Raw genomic sequence first — 12,898 nt, forward strand, 5'->3', positions numbered from 1 at the left:
GAGAGAGAGAGAGAGAGAGAGAGAGAGAGAGAGAGAGAGAGAGAGAGAGAAGGAGGAAGATCACAGAGGAGGAAGGAGGAAGATGGGGAGAATGAGCATCGGGGCTGAGAGGGTGGCACTGCAGGAACAATGCTGAGGTATGTATATCCATGAGCAGACAACCGGGCAACCAACCAGCGACGCCAACCTACAGCCAGCAATAGCAATGGGCCGTAGGGATAGCTTGTAATTGCCGGACGGTCCTCAAGTGGCAACGACACCGGTCAATTTCACCCCTTGCCGGTACCTCGGAACCGCGACACCGCAGAGACCCCTTTTACGTTCGGCATACAGTATCAGGATTTGGCGGGGATTATGCTGGACACGAGGAACGTCGCCGTAACTCGATAGTCTCTCGAAGCGATCGAGGTTACGCTGCAACTGCTTGCTCATTCTACGTTCCGGTGGTTTTGGGAAGAAAACTGCTCTTCTGCCCCTAGTTGGCCAGCCGGAGTTTTGTTTTATTTTGTTGCGCCTATATGCAAAACTAAATCGAGAAAAATTAAAGGAGATATATCGAGAAATTATTTGTGAAATCCGTTACATTCTGAATGTAAATGTATTGCACATTTTTAATGATATAAAAACTTCACTTTAATCTCTCGATTAATGAGAAACTTCAAATATAGGACGCGTAACAAGAAATGTGATCAATAACTCGTATAAAAAAAAGAAAAGGTTATATTGTACAATTTACGAATGAATTTATGATTTTTAAGGATATGTCGACCCACAGGCACGAAAAAAAAAAATAATCCTTGCCAAATTCTCACTCTTTATTATAGCATTTGGCCTGGAGTTCATTTCCGCGTGCTCACTATAATGGGTGGCTATTTCATGTTACTAAAATGATATTATCAGACTCCCGTACTCTGGATCGATTCCAAAACTAACTAGGACGAATGTCGCCCAACAAAATTACCTCCGTCAACATGAAATGCCGTTGCGAAAGGTAATCAATTCTTACTTCCATTCTTTCCATTCTTATATGCGAGCGAATGCGCTGAACTCGATACCGATTTATCACAGGCTTTGCATATCCATTTCTTGCTCGCGATAGAAATGCATATGCTGCAAGAAGTTGAACGGTAACGTTTCTGTATAACATATATATCCTATATAACTTTTTTGCGAACCATTCTTAATTAACGGTATATCAGTTGCTTGCCATATGTTAAAAGAAAATATTTTTGTTTGCTGTGTGTACCATAACGTGTACCGTAACGTCCAAAAGAGGCATTGTTACAGTATAATGATCTTGTTGAATATATGAGAAATAGAAACGTAAAGAAAGAATTAAATAACAGTCGGTGTTCTCGTAACAAAAGGATAACGCGTTTTTACCATTCCTAACAATACGTGTTGGCAGACATTCGGGTTTTCGCAAAGTTTTTTAATTAACGTGAAATTGGACGTTTCATTGGTGATCTCACTGTGCTTTCCAGCTCGTAATAGGCTATGAAAGAAATATGATCAAATTGACAGAGAAATAAGTTATATTTTTTTGTGCGGGATTTTTGCTATATTTTCCAGAAGAGCTCTATATTTGAAACAATGCTTTCTATTAATTACTATCTACCAATCGACAAGCAAAAGCGACAAAACAAGTCGAAAAATTTTGAAAGCAAACATTCAGGATGATCGAGTATATATCCTATTTGTATCATTTTTGTTAGATCAAATATATGTCAAGTTCTGCAACTGACTGAATGAAATAACGCAATGTTGGTTTCTTTGCTTGTATCACTTTTGAAGCATGGAATGCAATATACATGTCGTCATCGCGAAATGCTGCTTCTAATGTTACGTAATATAAACAGCCAAACATGCATATACAGTTATACATATGTGTGTGTATATATATATATATTTACATACATATATATGTATGTATGTATTATATACAGGCACTTCATTGACGGCGTATAAGAGCTCTCGTAAATCTTTTCTTAATAAAGAAAAATGACACATTACGGAAAGTTAATCTGCTATTGCGCAACGCCCGCAAACCGCTGTTAATATAGCAGTAAACATACCGAAAGTCGTAAAGAGGCTTTCAGGAAATTCCAACGGCGAACGGCACGACATGCCACGGTCATTATCGAGATACGATGTGCGGTACTAGTCGCCATCGAGTATTTCCCGAGTACTTCTCTCTCTCAAGCGTATTTTCCGTTTAGTTTAGTTCATGTCTGCGTCAGATCGCTTAACTATCTCAATTAATAGCTGAAAATTGTCGTGCAAATTGTGGAATACGTGTCGTAATGTGGGTCATTCTAATTTCGACGTTCTATATTTAGAAAATACTAAAAGACCCGTAATCTTTTCAAACTATTGACTTTTGGCTCGTCACTGAAAATTTAAGTGAAAGAAGCTAATATATTTAACTGTAAATACAACTTTCGGTGTAGACTTAAACATGTAGAGGAAGAGATACGAATGAAAAATTTTCGAATTCCATATTAAATATTTTTTCGCAAATTATTTTATTAAGCATCTTAAGAATTCTATAAAAATTATGACTAAAATATTAGATTAAAATAAATGAGATATAATCAAGGTTTTGAAATTAAGAAACAATTTTAGGTAATCGGGAAGTAAATATTTTACATTATTTTTATACATTATTTCGGGGGGGGAGAGAGAGAAAGTGATATTTAAGATAAAATATTCAAAAAATACTTTATATCTTAGCTTTCCAATATTTTTATCTTTACGTATAGTATGATCAAAAATACAATCAATTACAATAGTATAATCAATTACAAAAAAAAATTTATTTACGATTTGGAATTTCGAATTGAAAATTTCGTTTAAAAATAAATTAGGAAATTGTTCTCTGCTCTTTCAGAGAATCCCGCAGCGGTATCCCATTTGTCTCATAAAAAGCTCCAATTATAAAAGAATTTTGTCGCTATTCCAATTTCAACAATGTGGTTTTCTTGAGACTTTTAATTTCTAACGCTTTACGCGATGTCTTATATTTATATGAACATAACAAAATAAAAATAATAATATTAGTAACATTAATTTATTGTATAAAGAAAAATATCATATTTTCTATTTTGAACACAGAAATTAATATCAACGAATCATACGAAAAGCACAAGAAAAATGTTTGACTTTACACAATTTGCAAAAACTGTGGTGCTACGTTAGAGTTAAAAAAGATTGAATAAACGCAGAGAAAATATAGCTTCTAGGACGAATGACAACATTGACGTATTAGTTTGGCATGTCATCTGAAGCGGAGTTTTAATTTGAGATAAAAGCGAAAGGGGGTTTCACAGCAGCGCGTGATTACTTAGCAGCTATGTATAGTAGCAGAAACGTCCTCGTTAAAATCACTTGCCGTAATCCCGGCTCTTACTAACGCTTTTCATGTAAAAACATTTGGCGATAAAACGCACCTGAAACAACAGAAATGAAAGTCACGATTCGAAATGCGGAGCAAATACTGCGTGGGAAAATTGACTTCGAATTGATCAAAGAATACAACTGCGATGTTCAGCGATCTATTTTAGAATTACCGTTCGCATAGCTACTCGAGCTTGAATTCTATTTACCTAACTTAATGAACGTATTCAGTGCTAACGAAAAACGAAAATGGAATAGCTAGATTACAGATAACATCAACTTCCAACTGTAAAGCGCAAAACTTTCACCGTTAAAGGTAAATGTAGGAATATTGATATACCTATGCAAATCAAAATTGGTTTTAAGTAATTGGTTTCTATTTTCGTTTAAAAATAGATTCATGAAATTTGTTAATCGGTTTTAATGATAGATTGCCGTTAACAATTATTAGCAATAATAGAGCAACTTTTCAAAAGTCGCGTTTTGTTTATGTTTATTTAATTTGAAATGTTATGTTTAATTTTCTAAAATTCATATATTATTATCACCATATATATTGCCCTGGATTTGAGACCGTTATGCTAAATAATCGATAAACTGTGTTTATTCCAACAGTTAAGTCGATTTAATAATGGATAATTATACGCACCGCCGAAGTACTAATATTACTGATATACACACACACACACACGTTTTAGAGATGCTGGTATAGCACATATGGGGCGGTCAATCCGGTGGAAGCTAGACGGATCAATATCACATTACTATAAATAATTAATAGATGGTTCTGCTCCTATGCGTGCCGCGTGCCTTCTGGCTATCCTAATTTTCTGCCAGGTTTACGTCAAACGAAAACTTAAACGACATAATGTAATGTAATATTTTACAGAAAATTTTATTTCTATCCGAATCTTCTTTTTTTTATATTCTTTTTTTATATTCATACATTTACTATAACGTATACACTTTTTGCTTACCTGTTCGTGTATGCTTTTCATCGACAAAATATTTACTTGAATTTGCTATTCGATGTTATGTTACGTACAAACGATATCATAAAAATGCTTTTAATTGCATATAAAATTGCACAGTTAAAACGTTTACACATGGTAAATTCTAATACGCTTCTTTATTATTAATTATGTTACTAATAATTAATAATGATTAAAAGTTGACATTAATGAGATGATATATCATTATACTATAATAAATGAGATATCAACAATTACAAATTACGAAATCAGCAGGCTTTTTACTTACGTGCGCAATTTATCTCCTTTCTTTTTCACTCTTTTACTTCTCGTTACGAGACGAATGAAACTCTCGAAATGTGGTAGAGATACGTTGTCTAAAGCTTGTATATTTGCGATCTCGTCCGCTATTTCTCCAGTTCAGGAATTGCTCGGTGTACGTCATGCCGCTTCCGGGAGTGCGGCAACGAACCCTAGGGGCACAATAAAACTGCATCTAAACAATGTCAGCGACGGGGTAGGATGAGATGCGGAGCGAGGGTGGAAGTAAAGAAAAAGGCAAAAGGCACGGAAGAGAGGAGAGATCCGAGCTGCATCGTTACGGAAAAAGGCTAGGTCAGAATGGGTGAGGAGATTGAGGCAAGGGGACTTTGCCAGGGAGACGTGATCGCGTTAACAACAACTACCGGAGAAAGGTGGGCGTTTCGAACGATCCGGTTTGAATAAGTAGTTACCGGCCTAATAGTAGCGCTGGACTCTGACGATCGTTGAATACCAAAATTTCGACCAGGCACGCCGAGTCACGAGCAGATTGGTTAAAGAAGGGACGAATTTGGGAGGGTTGCTGGATCTGTACAGATTGCGGACTCTAGTTTAGGTCTACGACGTCAAACCGCAATAAACACCTCAGTCGATTTCACCTAGACTCCTTGTTACTATTTCGTATGCGGCCATTGAACATAAAGCTGCTTTTTCCCCCTTTGACCGGTCATCGCCCTCTTCAATTGTCAGTTTTTTTTTCCTGTCCATCACGTATAGAAAAATAACTTTCGAAATGTACACCGCAAGTGACCTCAATTCATATATAAAACTACTGGATAGATCTTTCTCGCAACTGAATTTCATTCGCGAGAAACGATATTTTATTGAGAGGAATTGTATTGCATGTAATTATCGTAATTTTTTTATTTAACTAACTTGATCAGGCTTTATCGATAACGAATTCTTCACGAAATACATGATAAAATAGTTGTTGTCGAAAGAGCAAAAAATCGTATTTTAAGAGAAATATATGTACCTATATCTAAAGTTTTTATCTTACAGAATACTAGAAGAAGAAATTAATATTCCATTAATGCTTATATAACGTCAAATGCATTTCTTTTTGTAAAATATTTTTTTATGTTTTCTTTGTTAACCATCGTCTTGAATATTTTCTACACTTCATCGATCTAAGCAAAGCGAGTAAGAAACAAGTGAACGCGGATAAGATCGAGGAAACGTCAGCATCTTTTCTTTTTGCTTCTCTCGAAATTACAGAAAGATGAACGTTGGACATTTCCTCGTTTCAAAAATATCAGGATTTCCGTGCTACGGAGAAACGAGACGTAGGTTATCAAGGTTACAATTTCCGCAATTTTCACGGCATCATAAATCCCAGGGACATGAAATCTCACAATAATGAATTCGTCGTGAACTAATAAAACATCGGAATAGGTTTCTTCGATTCCAAGAGGAATACGTTATTTCTTCGTTGATTCATCCAGTGGGTTACGAGTCTTATCAAACTATAAGTAAGCAGTGGTTTACGAGCAGTGCTTTGCGTTCCTTTTAAATTTGAAACTTCCTGCTATCGAGGAAGTCGGTTTATACGTCCATCGTTGGAAATTTATCTTTTAATTTTCCATTTTCTATTCCACTGTTAACTTTTCATCTTTTATGAAAAAATTATACGTCTCGGTAAATGTGAATGTTCATGAGTAAAATATCACTTTCCATTTATGGTAGAAAATTATACAGAAGCGAAGGTAGTACAAAGATTACAAGAGAAAATTATAATTATAATGTAGAATAGGTATCATAAAAAATGGATAAGATTTTCTTTCAATAGAATTCAATTGTCAATCGTTCTATAAGACAATTGTTTATTGCTTATACGTAAAGTCTATGGACCTCGTAAAAAATCTTATAAGTACAGATTTCCATATCCAGTGAAAACTTACTTTTTTTAAATACTTGCTTTTTGAAATAATAAAAAAAGATTAAAATAAAAAAAAAATCTTTTCTCTCTCTAGGATTTAATTTTCGACCGTTTTGCGCTTGTATAGGTATCGAATGTGCAGGCTCGACGAAAATCGCTGAGTAGAAACCTTAATTCCATCGGAGACTGCCTTTTTTAAATGCAATACGTAATACAAATAAAAAAATGTTTCAACACCGTGACGGTAGTCCCATGGACGATGGTTATTATCTCTTCACAAATTACATCGAGGTAGCGTACCAGGGCTTTGGGTCTCAGCCGTGATAAACCCATCCACTCCTATCCTCCGCCATCCTTCCCTCTTGCTTTCCCAACCCCTGGCTCTATTATTTTCAACCGCCCAACTTCTGATATACCACCTGCAACCTCATTTACCTAGCTACTGTATGTACGTTAGACAACACTTATTACCCAGGTAATACAATCGCATAATGCGCCCCTCGTCTTCGCGCCAACGATAATGCCTAATTTAATAGCAAGGAGGAGCGTCGCGTCGCAGTCTCGAGTCTAACGAGATATTACTGTCCGGATGTTACGCATCGTCGATCGAATTAATTTACAATTATGATTATAGCGATATCGCTTGTCCGAGCGTGTTTTTGCTTTCAATCATGAATTTATATTAGTTGTTATGATTTCTACTTGTATGTTTCAAAAAGTTGGACGAGCTTACATTAAAATTTGAGTTTAGAATCTTATTCCTACACACTTATTACAACACCTACTTTAGTTTTTGTTAAGTTAGAATAGAAAGTAACACACTATTTCGAGTTACGTGTATATTCGAGTTCCATGTATTAGTAAAAACTTGTGTGTGAGTGTGATTCAACTAAAATATTTTTCTAAAATTTTGTTTAAATTGAAGTTTTTATTTATTTACGCATTTTATCGCACTTGTTATTGTAATAATATGATATCAACTCTGTAGTTTCTGATGCTTATTTACCTTAACATGATAAAAATGTTCAACGTAAAAAGTTGATGACAGAGTGACTAACGAGGAAAGTTTGGCAACCTGGAAATTCAAAAATAAAAGAATCGTGTACAAATGTATAGAATAGTTCGACTCTCTACCGTGCAACTATTTTTCGTTACGGATAAAAAACGGATTTGGAGCGTGAAAAAATCAACTCCAAATTGGTCGGAGAGTACAACTGCGGAATTTAACGATATTGTAGAATCATTCGCAAGTATTTAAAAACAAAACGAAACGTAATGTTTTTCCTTAGCTTCCACGTGATTATTACGGTTGATAAGTACGTGACTAATTAATTCATGAAATATGCAAGTTGCATGCTTGAAGAGTATTGAAACGTGAGTATTAACCGCTTAACGAGCTCGTGCGACCGTACCACGTGTTGCAGGGCTTCTTTGTACATACGCGTATATATGAGTGCATATACACATATACTCATGCCCGTATATACGTGCATTCTCACATACATCGTGCGTAGGAATGTATCGCAGAGAAATTGCGGAGGACGATCGATAGTTGAACGCAATGAGCTGCTGTAAGCTCTTCTCCACGTTTGGTCGTGCTTGAATCTGTAATTCTCGCGTTTAGCACACAATCCTTTGGGTATATTTGATGATTCGGCCAATCTAATATAATCACGAAAGAAGTTATCTCTTTCTTCTTGCCGAACCTAGATTATGTTTAAGATGCATAAACTTGAGATTACTCTCATCTTCTTACAAAGCGATGTTTAAAGCGAGCGATGCACATTTTTAAACCACTTTTAAACTAGATAGGTGTTGTTACTTTGTCCAAGGTTTACGAAATTTTCGAGACTTGTGAAAGAAAGAAAAAAATGTTTTTGTAAGAAGAAAATAAAAATAAATTTTCGCTTAATATTCTACCATGAGAATTTTTATCTCATTGCGAGTCATTCTGTATACCTACCTATTCAGAAACAACAAAATGTCCCTAATGGTAAAAATGAAAGAAAAATTTTTTAAGAAATCTATCAGAGAACTGGAATCGTACTAACAAGTATATAATATATATATATTTGTACATATATGTGTGTGTATCGATTCGATACTCTACGCTGATAGACTAAAAGTTCCTTTAACACTTTTAATACATCACGAGGATCTTGAAGCATTTAAAAATCCGAGAAAAAACATGGCAAGTCAGACGAGCGCTTTATTTTATCTCGAATTACTGTTTCGAGTTGAGCAGACCGCGGAGAAGAGACAATTAAAACTTTAAGCTGAAATAGCACCACCGTCACCGTCACTTGGACAAACTGAATTCTTTGGACGATGGAAAGCTTTCTTTAGGGCAACAACTTGCTCAGAGGAAACTTTTCACGATGATTTAAAATGTTTCATGATGTATTTTTAAGGGATTTTTTTTGTATTCTCTCTGATCTACATATCGAAATTATTATTTCCAAAATTTGTAGAATATAATAAAAAAAGTTTCGACCAAATGAATAATAGACTAATAATAATTAAGTTAACAAAAGAACTTTATATATTTCTTATATAACAAAAGTATCATATTTGTAGTGATAGAAGAGCAAACACAAGAAACGATAAATACGGATGGAGACATTGAAAATTCTGCAAATCATCAAAACAGTAAATAAACATTTTTTTAATAAGACATTAACATTTAATTTACACATTGTGTGCGTGCGTGCATGTGTGCGCATACACACACCTACGCACACGCACATATATATGTATACTTTTAGATGAGGAAGAAGAGGATGAAGATGAAGATGAAGATGAAGAAGAAAGAGAAACTGTTGTCCGAGAAATTGACTTTAAATTGGATGAATTTCTTCAAAGGTACAATAATAGTGTAATAATAGAGTTGTATCAAATTTTTCCTTGAGATTTATTTAATTAAAGTAATTAATGTTGAAAAACGGATTGCTAAAAATTTTATGAAACAAATTTATTAAACAGTCTATAAGTAAAAGATCATCGATTCTTTTAAATACAATTATGATGCAGTGAATTAAGATATTCTGTATACGATGAAACATAAACAGTGTCTAATACGAATACGAAGCCTATAACAGTCTAGCTTGGATCTTAGTTGCTTGTATACAATTTCGCGTGAATTTATATACTGATATATGTAGTCTTTCTAAACTGCACACCGAACAATTGTCGGTCTTGAAACGCAATTCCAATAAACTATCGCAGTACTATCACGAATAATTAAATTGATTAACAATTTAATAATTATTTGATGCTCTTTTGGGATCTTATATCGATATTTGACGACATTAAAATTTGAAAATAATAATTCTTATCGCGAAAAATATTATTTCGACCCGGAGTCGAATCCGGATCGCTCGCTTTACGTGCAAATGTTCTAGCCAATTAGACTACTATAAACGCAGTTATCTTTGTAAAAAATAATATATTATTTGAAGGTTCGCCAATGTAAAGATCGTCAAGGCTTTAACACTACTGATGCAACAGTTTGAGAACAATTCAATCGAAGTTAATCACTATGTTGCAAAAATGTTACATCGGATTGCTTGGGATTGTAAAATGCCGGGTATGATATTTCAAGCGTCTATATTTCGGATTTTTCAAAGAATCCTCGAATCAAAGGATCCTGCACATAAGGTAATAGGATACACAGAATGAATCTTATATCCAATATTTCCTGACAAATTTTCTTTTCTTTACGATATCGTATTTTATCGCCTTTCGCATATAAGAATAGATAAGACTGTTTCTTAGCTAGTGATAAAAATGCTTTTCCTTTCTTGTACTGCACAATAAATTTCACCAGCAAGCTTTTATTGCATCTTTGTATCGAGCTTAATGGTCCACAGAAGTGGACTCGTTGAGCAGCAGAAGAATCGATTCTTGCTTTAGGAGCTCCAAAAGTTCGCGGTCTTCATAATCCGCCGTTTCATCGAAGTCGCCCAGAAGAACCGGAAGTCGTATATGGAGCTACTCTTCTGGAAGACTACCCGCGACGCGACAGAAATCGTGGATGGTTACAACGCGGAAACGACTAACAAGAAAGTTTCACGAGCGACCTGGACGGAGGCGGAAGAGGACGAGCTACGTACCCTCTTCATGGAGCATCAGACTAACAAATATCCTCAAGGTAAACTCTTTATATCGTCCATTTCTCACAGAGAAGTCTCGTATACACACATCGTTGAACTCGATAAATTAGTGCCTTTTACGAGAACGTGTCCAAAATACAGAGCTTTTTATTACGCAATAAATAAAAGTCAAAGATGTAAGGAATATGAGTGATTCAGTACATTGTTCAATTAACATTTTGTAACATTTAATTGTTGTTATTGTCTAAATCAATAAAAAATACTTCCATTTACTCTGCACTGAATCACTCATGCGATAATTGTAATGTTATTACAAATTTGTAGATTTAATTGATTGGCTGTTGGAGCACATCATCAATGAAAATAGAACACGACGTACCATCATTAAGAAACTCAAGGAGATGTGCTTGATCGTCAATTCTAAGGTCAGTTCACTTTTTCCTCGCAAATATAACGTAGTTCTTTATAACGTAGACGCTAAAAGGAACAAGCAATCTCGAACCTTTTCTGATAATAATTTATTTATTTTAACCTAATATATTTCTTTCGTGGATAAACAGTTTTAAAAGATTTAGTAAACAAATTTTTGTACCTCCGTTAAAAAAGTAACGGTTCATCCATGTGCCCTGCGGCAATCCTCGTTGTGCTCCGTCTGACAAGATCAATGATTTACGAGAATCTTTTGGAAGGGCAGAGAGAGACCGTTTGCCCGGCTTCGAAAATAAGTTTCTAGACTGCCTTCGCGTTGACGGGGTGAACATATGCAAAAAATGAAGCCGGGAATTGCTACAGGAACTGTAAATTCTCCAGAGACAATACCTCTCTACGGGGTGAGATTTTCCATCCTTGTTTCTTCGTTTCTCTTTCTTCCACCATTGTGTGAACTTTCCGACACGAACTGCGTGTTCCTTCTGCCAGCCGGTAGTCTCTTTTCCTGAGTATGGAAAATGTCTGTGTGCGACCCCTTCGTCAACTCTGGCGACCCTAAAACCGGTGGTTTCTTGAGAAAAGCTATCGTTTTGTTTGCCTTCTGCCTTACGACATATGTAGAAACATTTGCATCACCCTTCGGGCTATGAAAACGCGAAGGGAACATGACTCAAGCGCTTTGTTGTGTTCGTTGAACTGTAAATGCGCGTGTTATGAGCTGGCATTCTATAACTTTTTCGATAGCGAGGATCAAATTGAAATATTTTATTTTATTTACCTATAAAGAGTTCAGCACAAACTTATTCTAGTAAAATTATCACAATCTCAGGAATATTTGATGTTTAATTAGCCTTAGAATTCAATATTATGTTATCTTTTCGAATCATTAACATTTCGTAAAGAAATGTTCCGAGAAGTATATTAATCTTGCTAACGTTCCTTTTTTCCTTCGTTATAACTCTTTTCTTCTGAAAATACACTGTGCAATACGGTGATAAAGCATGGGAATGCGTTAATCAAGCTTCTTATTGCGGCAGAGGAGTTACTAACTAGTTACCGGCTTATTTAAAACTTGAAATTAATTGAGTTTGTAGGGAAGCTCCTAACAAGGGAAAAAAGCGTAGCAGAGGATAAGCGATGCAATACACAATACTGTATCTCATTCCGCCGCGCTTTTTGTAGATGAAACGTAACGAAAGAGATTTAGCAAAAAATTTTGCTAAATCTCAGAAGACATCAGCGTTGTTGGCGCCTGCAGTTTATAATAATTATTTTAAAACAAAGCTGTTTAAAATAGTGCTGTCGACCATGCAATCTATTATTAAACTACGTGCCTCTCAGCTGTTTATTGAAATTTTATTTCTTTTAAGAGCGAAACACATTTGACGTGAGTAATTGTTTCGTTGAAAAAGTCGAGCATCGAGTATGATTAATTTTTCGATAATGTTTCACGACATTAACCAGTCGCGATCGGGGAGAGAAAAAATATTTATTTCCCCTTTGGTCTTAATTCGCTATTAATCACAAACGTGCAGTCACCGGCGAAAAGAGGGTGACTACGTCGGCGGAAACGTTTCTTCCACCGTATTATCGATTCCTTCGCAAGACCTTCCAATGGAAAGGCTTAGCCACGGAAGCGTTTCATTTAAATAATTTCATGCGTGAGTACGTTTCGTCTCTTTGAACGAAGAAGAGAGTACGGTCGAAGCTGAGACTACGGCCGAGTATTCATTTGACATTCATTTAGTCCGTGGAAGTTGCGATATTGCTCCGACGGCCATTTAGGAAAA

The 12,898-nt window shown here is 35.4% G+C and overlaps 1 protein-coding gene across 1 annotated transcript in view; it reads left to right on the forward strand.

The window, feature by feature from the left end:
- timeout (circadian regulator timeout) overlaps window positions 1-12,898 on the forward strand; it is a 100,430-nt gene that overhangs the window by 79,477 nt on the left and 8,055 nt on the right. Inside the window, exons 16-19 of the mRNA XM_018537556.1 lie at window positions 9,338-9,429; window positions 10,026-10,224; window positions 10,480-10,717; window positions 11,004-11,104. Coding sequence (XP_018393058.1) covers window positions 9,338-9,429; window positions 10,026-10,224; window positions 10,480-10,717; window positions 11,004-11,104 — 630 coding nt within the window. The remainder of the gene's footprint in view (window positions 1-9,337; window positions 9,430-10,025; window positions 10,225-10,479; window positions 10,718-11,003; window positions 11,105-12,898) is intronic.

This window comes from Cyphomyrmex costatus, unplaced genomic scaffold, assembly GCF_001594065.2.
Source record: "Cyphomyrmex costatus isolate MS0001 unplaced genomic scaffold, Ccosl1.0 scaffold18, whole genome shotgun sequence".
Lineage (NCBI taxonomy): Eukaryota > Metazoa > Arthropoda > Insecta > Hymenoptera > Formicidae > Cyphomyrmex > Cyphomyrmex costatus.